Consider the following 14,619-nt stretch of genomic DNA (forward strand, 5'->3'; position numbering starts at 1 on the left):
AAGCAAAGATATAGAATGTGCGGGAAACTAGATGACCGACAGAGTTTGTTACCTGTTTGTGACCAAAAGGCGAATGAACGAATAAGTACATCCACTGAACAAATCTACCCCCTATCTATCACGGCGTATCACGTGACTTGTGATGACATATACGTTCATATAATGAAGTCTAATAATAAAAAAAGGAATAACTGTCTTATAAAAATGCTGAAGTTGTATCCAGGATTCATGTTAAGTAATATATCTATTATCTTAAAGCTATTTGCTCCATTTTATAAAGTTATGAAATTTTTTCTAAAGCCTAGATTCACGAAATATCATTGCAATAAACTTGATTAGCTTCTAGCTCTAAAACCATCGTACCATTATCTGCCGCCAACAGTGACAGCTCTAAGGAAAAGGGTGCGGTAATAAAGATCCGGCGTGCTTTTGTCCAATGGCATGTGGTTGATGGACGTGGAACTTTATTACGCTGGAATATGGCTTTTAGTCATTCAAAATGCTTGGATTTTGAGTAATTATCCAAATGATACACACCGTCTTTTTAATTATATAGTTCTGGAAAACAAAATGTCTTCTGCGATGTCAAAGCGTTATCATTGCTTTCATTGTAACGAAGATCTACATTACAGAGTATTTTGCCGTCACAAAGAAGAATTTTATGATCCTTTAACAAATCAATGGCAATTACAGCGGAATGACGACGAAGACTCAAATGATAGTATTTTCACTCACGAGATTGACGGCCAGAACGACACTTCTTCTAATGACTACAGCGAGATAAACGTTTTGGACCAAACTGATCAAGACTCCTCTGATGTGCCAAATACAAACCAACCATCAAGTGACGAATTCTTACCAGCTACTTCACAAAAAGGTATTGATGTTATACGTTTATTTGATGATTAGATTATATAATCTTTAAATGTTAAAGTCAAACTGCATATAGATAAAAGACTGAATCTTTAACAAGCGGCTGATTTGCACATGATCTAGCTCCCCTATTGGATTTACTACCAAGCATTAGTGTTATTGAAGCGAGATTAAGTTAGAGGTACAAATGATTCTTTTCTATTTCTATCTTAGCCTCGTTTTCACCGTTACTTTTAAGAAGGGTGCATTATTAAGTAATCGGCTTATGGTTGCCATCAAAACCTCAGTGTTCATTCAGAAAGGTTCATTCAAAGAGTTTATAAAATCATAGCTAGAGATAACTCATTTAAAACGCCAAAAAGAATTTACTATGTTCAAATGGATATTGCTGTACATTTTCGTCTCCAAATCAATTCATGACTGTGGTCATCCTGAGATAGCATGGTATCCGGCAAAACATGTTTGTCAAGTTAGAGAAATACAATTATAAGTAATTTATTTAATATGTCTCTTGGGTTTTTTATTTTCGATTTATCATTTTTCTTTCACGAATTATAAATTGTTGTTTTGCTGACTTAGAAATTAATATTTTATTTTCAATGGAAATCATTTATTTTCAGAGCAAAATTTGGGTCAAAATTATGCATTTAGGGACCGGTCATTATTTAAGTTGGAGGGGGGGGGGGGGGGGGGGGGGGGAGTGGGGGGGGTGGAGGAGAAATTGTCAGTGAGGCAAAAAAATTTCAAGGCCCCCCCTTTGAAGGCATCCCAGTTTATTGAAAACCCCCCATGGATTGTAGTAAAAAATTTGGAAATTTTCCCTAAAAGTCATTTTTAAATTCCAAGACCCCCCATTTTTCACTAGCAAAAATTTCAGGCCCCCCCCCCCAATTTTTTCTTCCCCCCCCCCCCCCCCCCCCCAACTTAAATAATGACCGGTCCCTTAGCCCATGAGGTTTTTTTTACTGACATTTTTTTTCTAGTATTATAATGGTTTCAGACTTTATCTTATACTATGTTGCAGTTATGCAATGCCGAATGAATAAAATACATCGTATTTGCTTATGTTTAAAGGAGACGGAATATATAACTTTGAGGAAGAAGATCAAGTGTTTTGGGATGACAAGTCGGACAGTGAATCTGACCATGAAGAGATAAGAGGAAATGAAAGAAGGAGATTGGTTGAAACTTGGGATATTGATATCGAAGACCTAGAAAGAGATTTTGAACAATCTAGTGCAGAAATAAGCGTTGCCGTCGAAGCAAGTTCCCGAGTGACCCTTATTAACTAGATTGCCTTGTTTGTGTGCTTTTGGTCTGCATACTTTTCTGTACCAGACCGAGGCATTGATATTCTCCTCGCCTTTTTTAAAGCGATTTTTCAGGTTTTGTGTGAGCTTTCGCCAATCATTTTCCCAACCGCAGTATTGGTTTTCCCGAGCTCCTTCAAACTCTTGAAAAATTATCTTTCTTTTAAAGATAAGCATTTAGAGTATGTTGTTTGTCCGAAATGCGACACCCTATACCGTTTTCAAGACTGCATAACAACAAGATTCGGGCGTGTCATTGCTAAACCATGTTCTCACATTGCTTTTCCGAATCACCGTCAATTGTTTCGCCGCACACCTTGTGGAGCGGAATTGCTTAAGGAAATTCGTTTGAAAAATGGACAGACGAAATTGTACCCACGTAAAGTTTATTGTTATAAAAGCATCAGAGAGACTCTAACTCACTTTATTAAGCGACCAGACTTTGTACAAAAATGTGAGATTTGGAGAAATCGGAATGTACCGGACGATATTTTAGTTGATATTTACGATGGCCAAGTGTGGAAAGATTGGCAATATTTTAACAGCACTCCTTTCCTTGCCCAGCCTAATAATTATGCTTTTATGCTGAATGTTGACTGGTTTCAGCCTTTTAAGCACAGTGTCTATAGCGTTGGAGTCATATATATGGTCCTCCTAAATCTTCCGAGAAAAGAAAGGTACAAAGAGGAAAACGTAATAATAGTTGGGATAATACCTGGTCCACACGAGCCCAAATTGAATATCAATACGTACTTACAACCACTTGTAGCCGAATTGAACTTATTGTGGCACGAAGGCATCCAAGTTCGGCCTCATGGGAGTAGAACAGCAAGATGTTTTCGAGCTGCCCTCCTTTGTATTGCTTGTGACATTCCTGCACTAAGAAAAGTTTGCGGTTTCTTAGGATGTACTGCTCACCGAGGGTGCTCAAAGTGCACAAGATTTTTTCCCGGAGATTTTAGTAGCATGAATTTTTCAGGTTTCGAAGATGACAATACACCAAGGACAAATGAAGAGCACCGAAGAGAGGCTCAGAAAATACTCAATGCAACAACCGCTGATGAACGAAACCAAATTGAAACTTCCACTGGAACAAGATATTCTGAACTCTTACAGTTGCCTTACTTCGATTGTACTCGTTACCATGTTGTTGATCCTATGCACAATTTGTTTTTAGGGACAGCAAAACATTTAATGAAAAATGTATGGCTAAATGCTGAAACGCCAATTGTTTCTAAAGAAAATTTGAATAAAATCCAGGAAAAGGTAGATGACGTCAAAGCACCATCATTTATTGGGCGTCTCCCGAAAAAGATATCAACATCGTTTGGAGGATTTACTGCTGATCAGTGGAAAACATGGACTCTCTTGTATTCTGTATTCTGCATTTGGAATATCGTTCCAACAGATGATTTGGAGCTGTGGAGGTTATTCGTATTGTCCTGCTTTCACCTTTGCTCTCCACTTATTACAACTGAAGAGCTACAAGAAGGACATGATTACCTAGTGGAATTTTGTAAATCGTTTGAAAAAAGATATGGAAAGGAACGTGTTACGCCAAACATGCATCTACACCTGCACCTCAAACAATGTATTTTAGATTACGGGCCTGTATATTCATTTTGGCTTTTCAGCTTCGAACGTTTCAATGGGATTTTAGGAGCGTTTCGAACTAACAATAGATCTGTTGAAATACAAATCATGAGAAAATTTCTCCAAAAGCATGAACTAAGAGATATCCCTTTACCAGAGAGATTTCGAGAAACTTTCCAACCAGTATTTCAACTTCTTCAGGAGGCACAACAAGTAGGAACACTTGGCGAAAGCATCCCATCAATACCATCAACACTTAATCTTTCAGTTGGTCAAGTACTACGTTGCTAGAGTGGAGCAATATGAATGCATACTCATGTTTTTCACCTCGATCCATTGATGTTCTTGATGATGACTATACAGAATATCTCTTTAAAGCTTATGAAACAATTTTACCTCAACACTCGGTCATTGAATGTGTTACCGATACGTTTGAGAGAGTTAGTACCATTGGATATTCGGGGACAAAGCTAGGGTCCTCTGACTCTAGACTGGAACGTTCTTCCTTCATTCTTGCAAGTTGGTGTGGCCAATATAGTGGCAGTATTGAGACCGATTCATTTGACTTGCGCCCCGGTGTTGTCGATTTCTTTCTTAAACAAACCATTATAATTGATGGCAAGCAGGAATCATTGTGTATGGCAAAGGTTCGATGGTATCAGCGACATCCAGAAAGACAAAGGATTGGCAGACCACATGAAATTTGGTGCAGAAACTTGTTTGAAATGGAAGGGCCCTCTACATTCATACCCATACAAAGGATACACAGCCAGTTTGTTGCTGCTTACGATGTTATTGACAAAGAAAGAGTATTAATTGTTTGTCCTTTACAACGTAAATTGTACGGATGATGGAGATGACAGTAAAGTATCATCCAGGAAAAATATTCAAAGCTATCAAAAATAAACTGTTTGAATTGTGCATCAGTAACTAGATAGTCAAAATGAAAATTGAATGAATTATTTGATGACTTTAAAATTAGATGAATTAAAATAATTATGAATGAAATTGCATATATTGCCAATAAAAAAGATGAATTCATATGTTTAGACTAAACAAAATTGATGCTTCAAATAATATTACAGATGTTAGCGGTTTGAAATGCAGCTCATGAGGTTAATGGGTTAATGAGTTTTCTTATTGTCACTGGAAAAAACGCATATACGACTTACGCATATTATAAATACATCGTCCGCGTATTTTCCTGTGTGTATCAACGCATATAACCTCTCCTTCATGACATCAAAGCCAAACAATGATTGAATTAATGTGGTCGCAACATTGATGTCATGCGTTAGGAGAAAAAATTGACACATATGACTGAGATGGACCTGCATGCACTCCCCCCTCGTAAGTCGTAAAAACAAGCCAACATCCATTATAATTCAGTTGAAAAATTATTGATTTGTTTTGAAAAGTTTTGATTGCAATGAATTGAAACGGAAACCTCACATCGGATATACTCAGTTTGGGGTATTGTATTTGCTCCCCAGGTAAATATGGGGCAAAGCCTAGTGCAAAGTTGATTTCATATGTGCCCTTCATTTGACAATAGGGCAAATATAGGGCAAAAACGGTTATCATATATCCCCACTGGGTAAATGCGTCTAAACTAAGGGCAAATATATAACATATTTACCCATGTGTTCAGATGTATGGCAAAGCAATGGCAAATTTATTAGAAATTTACCCCGACCTTTGCCTGCATAGGCAAATGTATGGGCAAATATAGAGCACCATATTTGCACAACATTTGCCAAGTGGACATATGATGACCAAATCCATTATTTCGTCGAGTGAGACAAGGCTGGGCTTCACTTTTTTGCATACTTTATGGGAGACGTGGTAATTAAGCATCTGCTTGCTACTGAAATTCCTACTGCATTCTTCGCACTTCATTATATAATAACTAATTAATAAGCCTAGTATGTCATCCTTAAATATATGGACTGTATTACATGTGAACCCCCTGCAGACTGCATCGTTAAAAAAGAGTCGCCGACCCTCATTGTCGACGAACCCCACTTAAACGACGCTTTAGACGCGCCTAACCACATAGAGGCGAAGGAAGGACGCACTTTGCGACGTCAAAGGCCCAGCGGCCATCCTTCTTACCATACGACCTCAGATGCGTAAACTCCTGCCCTTTGATGACGTATCGAACGCGATCCGGCGCCCACAGGCTGTACGTGACACCCTCATGCGCCAATAACAACCGTAGCCTGTCAATATCTTCAAAGGCTACGTAATTTTTTATTTCATACGTAACACCCTCCTTTAAGTCTCGCCAGTGTATCTGCCTTACAGCGTTAAACGCCATATATTCTATGAAATATTTTCAAATGCGTCCTTAAAGTGTCCGTGGTCTTAAAACGCTTGCAGCAGTATTTACAAGGTAGGTGAATTCCTTGTGCATACTCCGTGATGGCTCTGCAGATGTTGTCGTAATCGTTGCTGATCATTACTTTATAACCATTCTGCTTATAGCTGTTCAACAAGCGACGTTGGTCCTCAGATAATACCCCGATGCCTTTGGGAGTCTTCAGCTCGATGCAGAAACCGTTATATCGCACGTGTGCATCGAGGATTGACAAGTCGGGTTGACCGCGTTGATATCCTTTCTGCCAACACTTTATGCGTTTGCCGTTGCTATCCTGCAGTTCGCCTAGACCAGGGATCACGAGCATTTGGGGGTAATACTTGCGGATGTAATCGACTACCTTTTTATGCAGGTCGAATTCATTTTCGATCTTAAATACCAACTTGTTTGCTGTATCAAAGCGCCGTTCTATTTCATACTTGCCTGTCTTGCGCAGCGCTGGTAGGACTTCCTTAAATACCCAATCGCGGAACTCTACGGCCTTGGGTAGTTTGGAGCTGAATATCAGTTCATACAAACCAGGCTCGGAGATAAACACGGAATGTGGCTGCATAGTAAGGGTGTCGCGATTCACGACCCCTTTTAACTCAGACAGTCTTTTCTTGTACTTATCCGAAACGTGCGTGATTAAAGCATCTCTAGCATTGGAATATTCCAACGCCGCGGCGACTTCCTTTCCCTTGAAGTACAGTTCATCGCCTTGCACTATGCATTGCAGTTTGGTGTTGTGGTTTTCGAAGACGCGTAACATGGTATATTAGTCAAATATTTTAATAAGCAACGCTCTTTAGCTGATTCATTTCTACGCTTAGCTGCGCGTCAGACACCACGAAGACGTAGCAGTTTATCTTAGTAGAATCACTGGCATGTTTGGTGCGCTTGATTTCCAAAGCAATGCCGTCTTGGGTGTTTACCAGCCGCAGACCCTGACCGTGCATAGATTCATCGTTGGTAGTGCGCATGTCAATCCACAGCGCATACTTGTCCGTAAAGAACTCCTTTGGGGCAATTTGGTCGCCAAACTTGCGCGCGACTTCCCGGTACGTATCCGCGGGCTTTATCCCCTGGGAGTAGACCTTGTTAGGCACTCCGTTAATACTAACGCCTACGTTGGTAATATTAGGATTAAAGAATACCTCAGAGTCACGCAATCCTGCGGTGTATGGCTTCGCGAACAGCAACATTAACCCTGTAAGGCTGCGCCTAGGAAGGTTAATGCTTTGGTTAATAACCTCTTCGACGTTGTTCGTAAAGCTGAACGTCTTGTACATTACTACGTGGTCGTAAAGGAAATCCTTCCCTGCACTGTATTCCATGCCAGCGCTACGGGCCAGCTCTTCGCTGTATACCGTCTCATACTGCAGCTCCAAGTTAGTAACGGAGTATGGGTGGACGGCTGCGGAACTTACATCTTTTCCTTGCAGGATGTTCGTAGTATCTGCTAGGGTTACTTCGAACTGCAGTTCACTTAGCTGCCTTGGGTAGTATGCACCGTGGTTCGTGATAACTTCGAAGTCCAACGGGATAATATATTTAGTACCGTAGGCCGCCTTTATCTCGTCTTCTCCTGAGGCGCCAGAGGCTGCGCTTCTTACCTTGCGTATGGCATCACTGGCGATTCCTTGTTCTATCCTTTGCGCGCGGTCGAATGCAGTCAACCATAAGTCTTTGTACGTGGCGTACAGATCGTACCTGTTCAAGTCCAAAAGGGATTCCCCGGCGAACTTAACCCGCATCTTAGAGACGAGGTTCCTGCCTGCGTTATTGACGACATGACGCGCGTGTGCGGTATCTGGCTGCACCGCTAGGTCAAACCTTAGCGCCAACGTACCAGGAACCAATACCAGGTTATCCGTTAGACGGGGTACGCCTACGTACAAGGTTTCTCCTGGTTTTGCGTTGCTGGGCGTGAATGTGACCCTATGGAAGGTTCTTTCTGCTTTCAGTCCGCCAACCTGCTTAGGTAATACGTTGGGGTTTAACTTTGAGCTTATCATATATAATGGAGGTAGACGAAACTACTGACTTTGACCCCACCACTGAGGAAGGTAAAGAAGACATAAACGACGGTGACGAAGAACCGCTGCTTCCCACCCAACAACCTGACGATTCCCTAAGTAGTAGAATTACGAATGCCCTAAGACATCCCCGAGCGCGCGAGTACGTATTTGCGGGCGAGCACATAGAGCTAGAGGACTTAGGCGCCGTAGACTTGCCGTGCAGCGGCTAAGAGATACGTATTCCAAATTTGACCTAGACGAAGTAAGGCTTACCGAGCGTGGCGGCAGAGTCCTCATAAGCGTTAGGGACATGAAGTTTCAAAATAAGGAACGCTGGACAAGACCGCAGCCCCTCTTTGATGAAAATGGTGAAATTAGGGTCGCAGTGTCAAGATTAAGGGGCTTCCAAGAGGCCACCAGGAGCGCGTTGGGCAAGCTGGAGGCGTTAAATGAAAGGGTCGCACTAGAAAAACGCGTCGAGGAGCTGCAAGAAACGTTGGAAGAAAGGGAAGCAGAATACATGAGACAAAACCAACTGCTTATCTATGCCCAAAAAAGAGAAGTCAACGACAAAAATCAGCAAATGATAGAAATGAGAGAACGAACAGACAATGCCCTACGCGAAAGAGACCAAGCCCAAAAGGCCTTCGATCTTGCCCTGCAAGACCTGGACATGAGCAAGGAAGAAGCCAAAAACTTGCATATCACCATAGCCGGCTCTTTGGAGGAGCGGCGGCAGTTGGTTGCCGAAATTAACACTAAAGAAGAGCAAATCCGGCAAAGAGATCAGGCCATTGAGGACCTGGAGGGGCAAATAGAGCGGCAGCAGGAAATAATCAATGACCAGGCTCGTCCCGAAGAGGAAAGGGAGGCGGCCCAAAGGGAATCAGAAACCCTTCAGGTAAGAGTTGCGGAATTACAGGCACAAAAGGACAACCTGGAAAAGGAGTTGGGGCTTACCACCAAGGAAAAAGTAAAAAGGGCCCTTTTGAAGTATGGTCTTCCGTTGGCATTCGCGGTCGCTATTAGCACCGTAGTAGGAGTAATCTTGTCCGCGCTTAAGGCTACGGGCGCAGGCGTAAAAAAGTTGGGTTCTGGTTTGACGAACTTAGGGAAGAAGATGGCAGCCGGCATTCCTGGGCTGTTGGGTAGTGTCCTTAGCCTGGCACTTAGGGCCGGCGGAGAACTGTTGAAGTTCGTGGGCAACAACATTTGGATCTTGGTTGTCGCTATTGGAGTGGTACTCCTGAAGAAGATGAAGAGTTAATCTTATCCTTGTGTATTACATCGGGCTTATCGTCGTCGGGCGTCCGAGGCATCCTCGACTTGGGGTAAGTAAAGATAGTATTCGCGCCGCCTTGGTAATTCGGTACTAAAGGTAAGACGCTCATGGTGCTAATGGTCTTATGATTCCAGGCCTCATCATCGTTTTCGCTGGGGGTCTGGTGCGTACTATTTATACCAACCATGCCATTTCTTTTTCCATCACTACTTCCACCATCGGGGTAAACCTGTAACTTAGCATGCTTACAATTAACCACCATGTGAAACGTGGCCGTATAAAACGCCTCAGCGCTAAATGGATATGGCTGCACCGTGAAATGGGTAGGTCTCCGATTATTAGTCGATGCCCTATAAGGAACTAGAGGCTTATCGTTCTCGTCAACCAACCTAAACCCTATGACTCCAGCCCGCGCCGCAGTAATGTTAATGCTACAAACAATTAGCGCGAGGCCTCCAACTTCGACCCACATCCCAATATCAGACCAAACGGGGTCTGCATATGCTTTATCCTCTAATAAATAAACGTAACGAGTTTCCTTCCAATGTGGATTCATATATTCCAGGTAACAAAGTTACCTTCTAGAGGCTAAGCACCGTAAGAGTGCTTATGGTCATGTGGTTATAATCCTTATTCCTTTGATCCTCTGCGCTATTTATACAAACACTTCCGCTTTCATCTATACGTATTTGCAACTTTACCTTTCCGTGGCAATCGGCAACCATGTGAAAAGTCCAAGTCGTAAGATTCTCGGCGCTATTCGTCGGTGTCTCTGCGGAGAAATGCACGGGCTCTCTGTTGTTCGTTTTCGCGCGCATGGGCTGTAGTATGCCATTACCATCCAGGAACCTGAAGCCCACGTTTGCATGACTACTCGCGCCAATGCAAATGCTGCATATTATCAGCTTCTTTCCTGAGTAGTTCAGATCCACAGACATCCCCGTAACGTCCACCCAAGATGCCTGGTTGTTTTTTTTCTCGCCTGTGTAAGTCGTATAGACACAATCTACTCCAGCTACGTAGGGGTTGTTCATCGCCATATATAATAGCTCAGACCAATGCTTGCGGTGGCTAAGCCGGCCTTTAGTAAGTTATGGTCATATTCCTCAGGTATGGTTGGTAACGCGGGAATATGCTTTGATGGTTTCTTAACTGCGGGCGGCTTCGTTTCGTGTACCTTCTTTGGCTTCTCTACGAAGTGAGGAATGCCCTTGGTCATGTCAGAGTTCACGTCATTCACCCCAAACTTCATGTCTTCGGTTGCTCGCTGAAGTTTGTTGTTGTATCCTACTACAGAGCCAGTATTTATAGATAGATTACTAGGCATTAACCAACAACCCGGGGCTACTGCATAGTCCAACCTTGCCTTAGAATTTTGTATAGCTAGTTGGTAACGCTGTACGCCCTTGCTAATGTCGCCCTCTAAGATTGAACTTTCGAATAAGATCAAGGCTTCGGCTCGCGTCTCTTCTGCGGCGCCAGTATTTCCAATTATGCTAGATCGGGTGTTTACCTGGGCTCCAAGGATAGAATACACGTAAGCTTCTATGCTGCGATTCAACCTAGCAAGACCAGCTCTAGTTAGTCCTTTACCTACTTTGGGTATGAAATTAAGATATTGCTGTGTTTGCTCGTCGTTGGTAATCTTAATAATCAATGGATTGGCCCCTGCATACTTACCACCCTCGTCTTTAAACAGAGGCCCGTCTCTAACTACCTTAGTGGTCTTAGCATTTGGTTCAAAGAAGGTGCTACTGTCGTGAGTTTCTTTATGATAACCCGTGTTCCATCGTAGCCGCAATGCATGAACTTCCTTATCGCTTAGCTCGTGTCCACCAATCCCCCAATAAGCCCAAATATGTCCCAAACCATTGTTAGCACCGGTAGTGCATCTAAAGTCTTTTCCCACAACTCCGAACTCCTTACAAAGCCTGTTATAGGCTGGAACATCGTATTTGTTATCTCTAGGATAAAACGCAGCATCTCCTGGTAATGCAGTAACGCCCATCTCATGCAGTATTCTTCTAACCGTGAAGTGAAAATGAAACATGAATATTGAATTCTTCATCAAGTTTGCACTTACACCGCAGCCGCTAGTGGCACACCAAACAGCAAAGTTCAATTGCTGCGGCCAGTATCGCATGTTAGGACCACTTAACCATTCGTGAGATTCCTTAGCGGTGGTATGAACAATGGGTACGTTTTTGAAGATATCCCGCACCTTTAACGGGAAGGAATGGTTGTTAGAGACCCGCATGTTCAACGTTAAGTCCAAACTTGGGTGTTCATCAAATGGAACCGCGGGTATCGGATAAGTACTGGTACCAAACAATAATTCCTTTGACCAACTGGGCTTAGGTTCGGCATGCGCGGGTTTAGGCTTATGTGGTAAGATCTTAGGATGCTTTAGCTGATTGTCTATCTGATTGACCAGCGTAGGTTTCAAATCCTCATTACTGTACATTCTGGAGCCGTTAAAGTAGATCCCATCAGGTCTTCTTTCGAACTTACTAGGGTCTGCATGCGGAAACATCTTCCTAAATGCTCTCCAATTCCAGTAGTCCCGATTATCATGATGCGGCTGCTCCTCAATGTCATTCCCAAAAGCGTCGTACATTAGTATATATAATGGATGTTATACCATCAGCACCTCCACTTTATCCTGAACTTCCTAAGGAACCTAACGAATTAAACGCTGAAAACGTCAGGCTTAATAAAGCGAACTTAATCCTGGCTTACTTGGAAGGGCAGACAAAACACTACGAAAAAGTTAGGAAGAAATACGTTAGAGCCCGGAGTACGCTACATAAGATTGCGATAACTTCAGGATCCATATCCGTTGTGTTAACGGGCTCCGGCGTTGCTACTTCGCTTACTGGACCCGGAGTAATTGTTGGAGTTCCTTTGGCCGGCGTTGGGGCAGCCTGTGGTATCGTTTCTGCTGTTGCTACGGGTATTATGAAACAGTTGTCAAGCAAAATATCCAAGCATGACACGACAATAGCTCTGTCTAGGGCTAACGTAAATACAATTACTGACCTTGTCTCAAAGGCTTTGCGTGACAGAAAGATAGACGACGTAGAATTCTCGCTTATTCTGGCCGAAGAAGACAAATACGAGAAACTAAAGACGGACATCAGGAATAAAAAAACAGTCGTAAAAGATCTTTCCGAGGAATCTCGCAAAAAGATCTACCAAGAAGCGAAATAGGAGCTTCAAAGAAAGCTCGCTCAGTAAACATCTACTTTGAAAAAAGCGTGACAGGATTCTATTTACATATTGAACGCCGGCTGTCTGTGTCATATGCAAATTAATTTCACAAATCTATTTCACAAATGTGAAAGAAAATTGTGAAGGTTTTGATTGGCCGAAAACATGTGACGTAATCGTCTTATGCCATAAGATCCACTATCTTCTTGGAATCCATCCCAAGAGGGGGTGGTTGGGGTCAATTTCATGGAATATTTCGTAGATTACGTCAGGGTAATAAGGAATATCCTTATCCAGCCGACAAAACATCCACTCAGCTCTTTTCATATCAGAAACCTCGGGAATAGGGTCGCCGGTAATTTCAGACAAAAGATAGGGAATACCTTTGTAATATTTCCCCAGCTTTAATTTTTTCAATGTCTTCCGTAGACTTTGTGGGGTTGGCTCTTCTAAGTGGTCTATGATTTTCTTCTTTACTTCGTTGTCTAAATATACCGGGCGATAACCTTGGATGTGGTCCATCCAGTCCCTAAAGTATTTTATTCTCTTATAAGGTGTTTTCTTACGACCTCCATTGGCGTAATACTGCTCTCTGGTAGCATTTGGTACGGCATTGCGAATGTTCTTACCACACTCGTAACACTGTGCTGACGTGTCATCTTCTATTTGCATTTTTTTACCACAACAAACAAGCTTCCTTGGTGGTTGGGGCACAAACTTGGGTTTCAAACACTTTACACAGAAGTCATAAACAAACTCTTTACATTCTTCACACTCCATATATAGACTAACATATTTAACTACATAGACACGGGATGCGGGTAATAACGGCACGAATCGAGGAATTCACTTTAGACGGGTAATCCTCCATTGGTCGTTGCGCTGGAACCCCCATCCCCTATACTACTCAGAAGAAACGCAGGCTCTGGGTACGAGATTGAAACGTTTTTCTCTGGTGTCATGCGTAGTACGGAGTTCATTGTGGCTTGGTATTCATGTATCTAGATTTTTGAGCACGTATGATTTATCTGAACATTATTTATATTAGAGAAAGTATAAATATTCTAGATCATTCATTGATCTTAATTGATAATCTTTAATAAATATCTACAAAAATATTAATCACTTGTTATAATTCCTATCTATTATTGCTCTGTTTATTGGTGCAGGTCGTGCATTAACTTGGTGTTATTTTTCTTGGATGTTTCTTGGTTAAGATAACGTAGGAGACGCAGGGTTGTTCTGGTAATCCTGTGGTAATAAAAGTCGAGTAGAGACTAAGTCAATGGAAATAATCTTTAACAAACACTTTCCCCCTCCTTCTCCCCCCAAGGATACCACACACAGTGACGTGGAATTTATACTCCGATCAAAAGGAATTTTGGTGAAACAGTGAAAATGCACAAAATTAAAAAAATGAAGGAAGGAAGGAGAAGAATAAAGAGAAAGAAGGAAATCTTTTTTTTTTTTTTCAAAAAAAAGTGACCAAACAGAGTAGAGCGCGAACAGTATACGGGTGCATAAAAACCAAAAATGGCAAATATGATTCTGAAAATAGCATCAAACGGTGCCAGTGATGGTTACAAACATAAATACCAAAGATTTCGTTTATTTTCTCTGGCCCTATGCCGTACATCCTAGCAACATTGTACTTTAATTGGACGGCAAAACTTACGTCTCTTAGCTTTCTCTTCTAGTCTCGTTTCTTATTGGAATGATACTTGTGGTAAACATTGATAAAATAAATCATATAAATACATTTTACTTCATATACTTATCATCCAGTCTTCCGTTTCGACACATAACTTACACTAAACTATCGGGAGATCAATTCCGTCTATTTTCCCTTTTTTTTAATGAGGTAAAATAAGAACAAGACAAAATGTCACAGCTTATCGGCCAGAAAAATTGACAGAAAAAAAGAAATTAGGGTTTAAATGCTTTTCTTCATCAGTCATGATTACCATCATC

At 41.8% G+C, this 14,619-nt stretch overlaps 1 protein-coding gene across 1 annotated transcript; it reads left to right on the plus strand.

Annotated features, from left to right (window-relative positions):
• The first annotated feature begins 441 nt into the window (after positions 1-441).
• Positions 442-2,661, plus strand: LOC148910878 (uncharacterized). The gene is made up of 2 exons (XM_089030187.1): positions 442-877; positions 1,948-2,661. Exons 1-2 carry the CDS (start codon positions 442-444, stop codon positions 2,163-2,165), a joined length of 654 nt encoding a protein of 217 aa, XP_088886313.1. The 3' UTR covers positions 2,166-2,661.
• Positions 2,662-14,619: the final 11,958 nt, after the last annotated feature.

This window comes from Actinia tenebrosa, unplaced genomic scaffold (assembly GCF_029948245.1).
Source record: "Actinia tenebrosa isolate PJP-AT-01 unplaced genomic scaffold, QUT_ActTen_1.0 PGA_scaffold15__27_contigs__length_11533743, whole genome shotgun sequence".
Classification (NCBI taxonomy): domain Eukaryota; kingdom Metazoa; phylum Cnidaria; class Anthozoa; order Actiniaria; family Actiniidae; genus Actinia; species Actinia tenebrosa.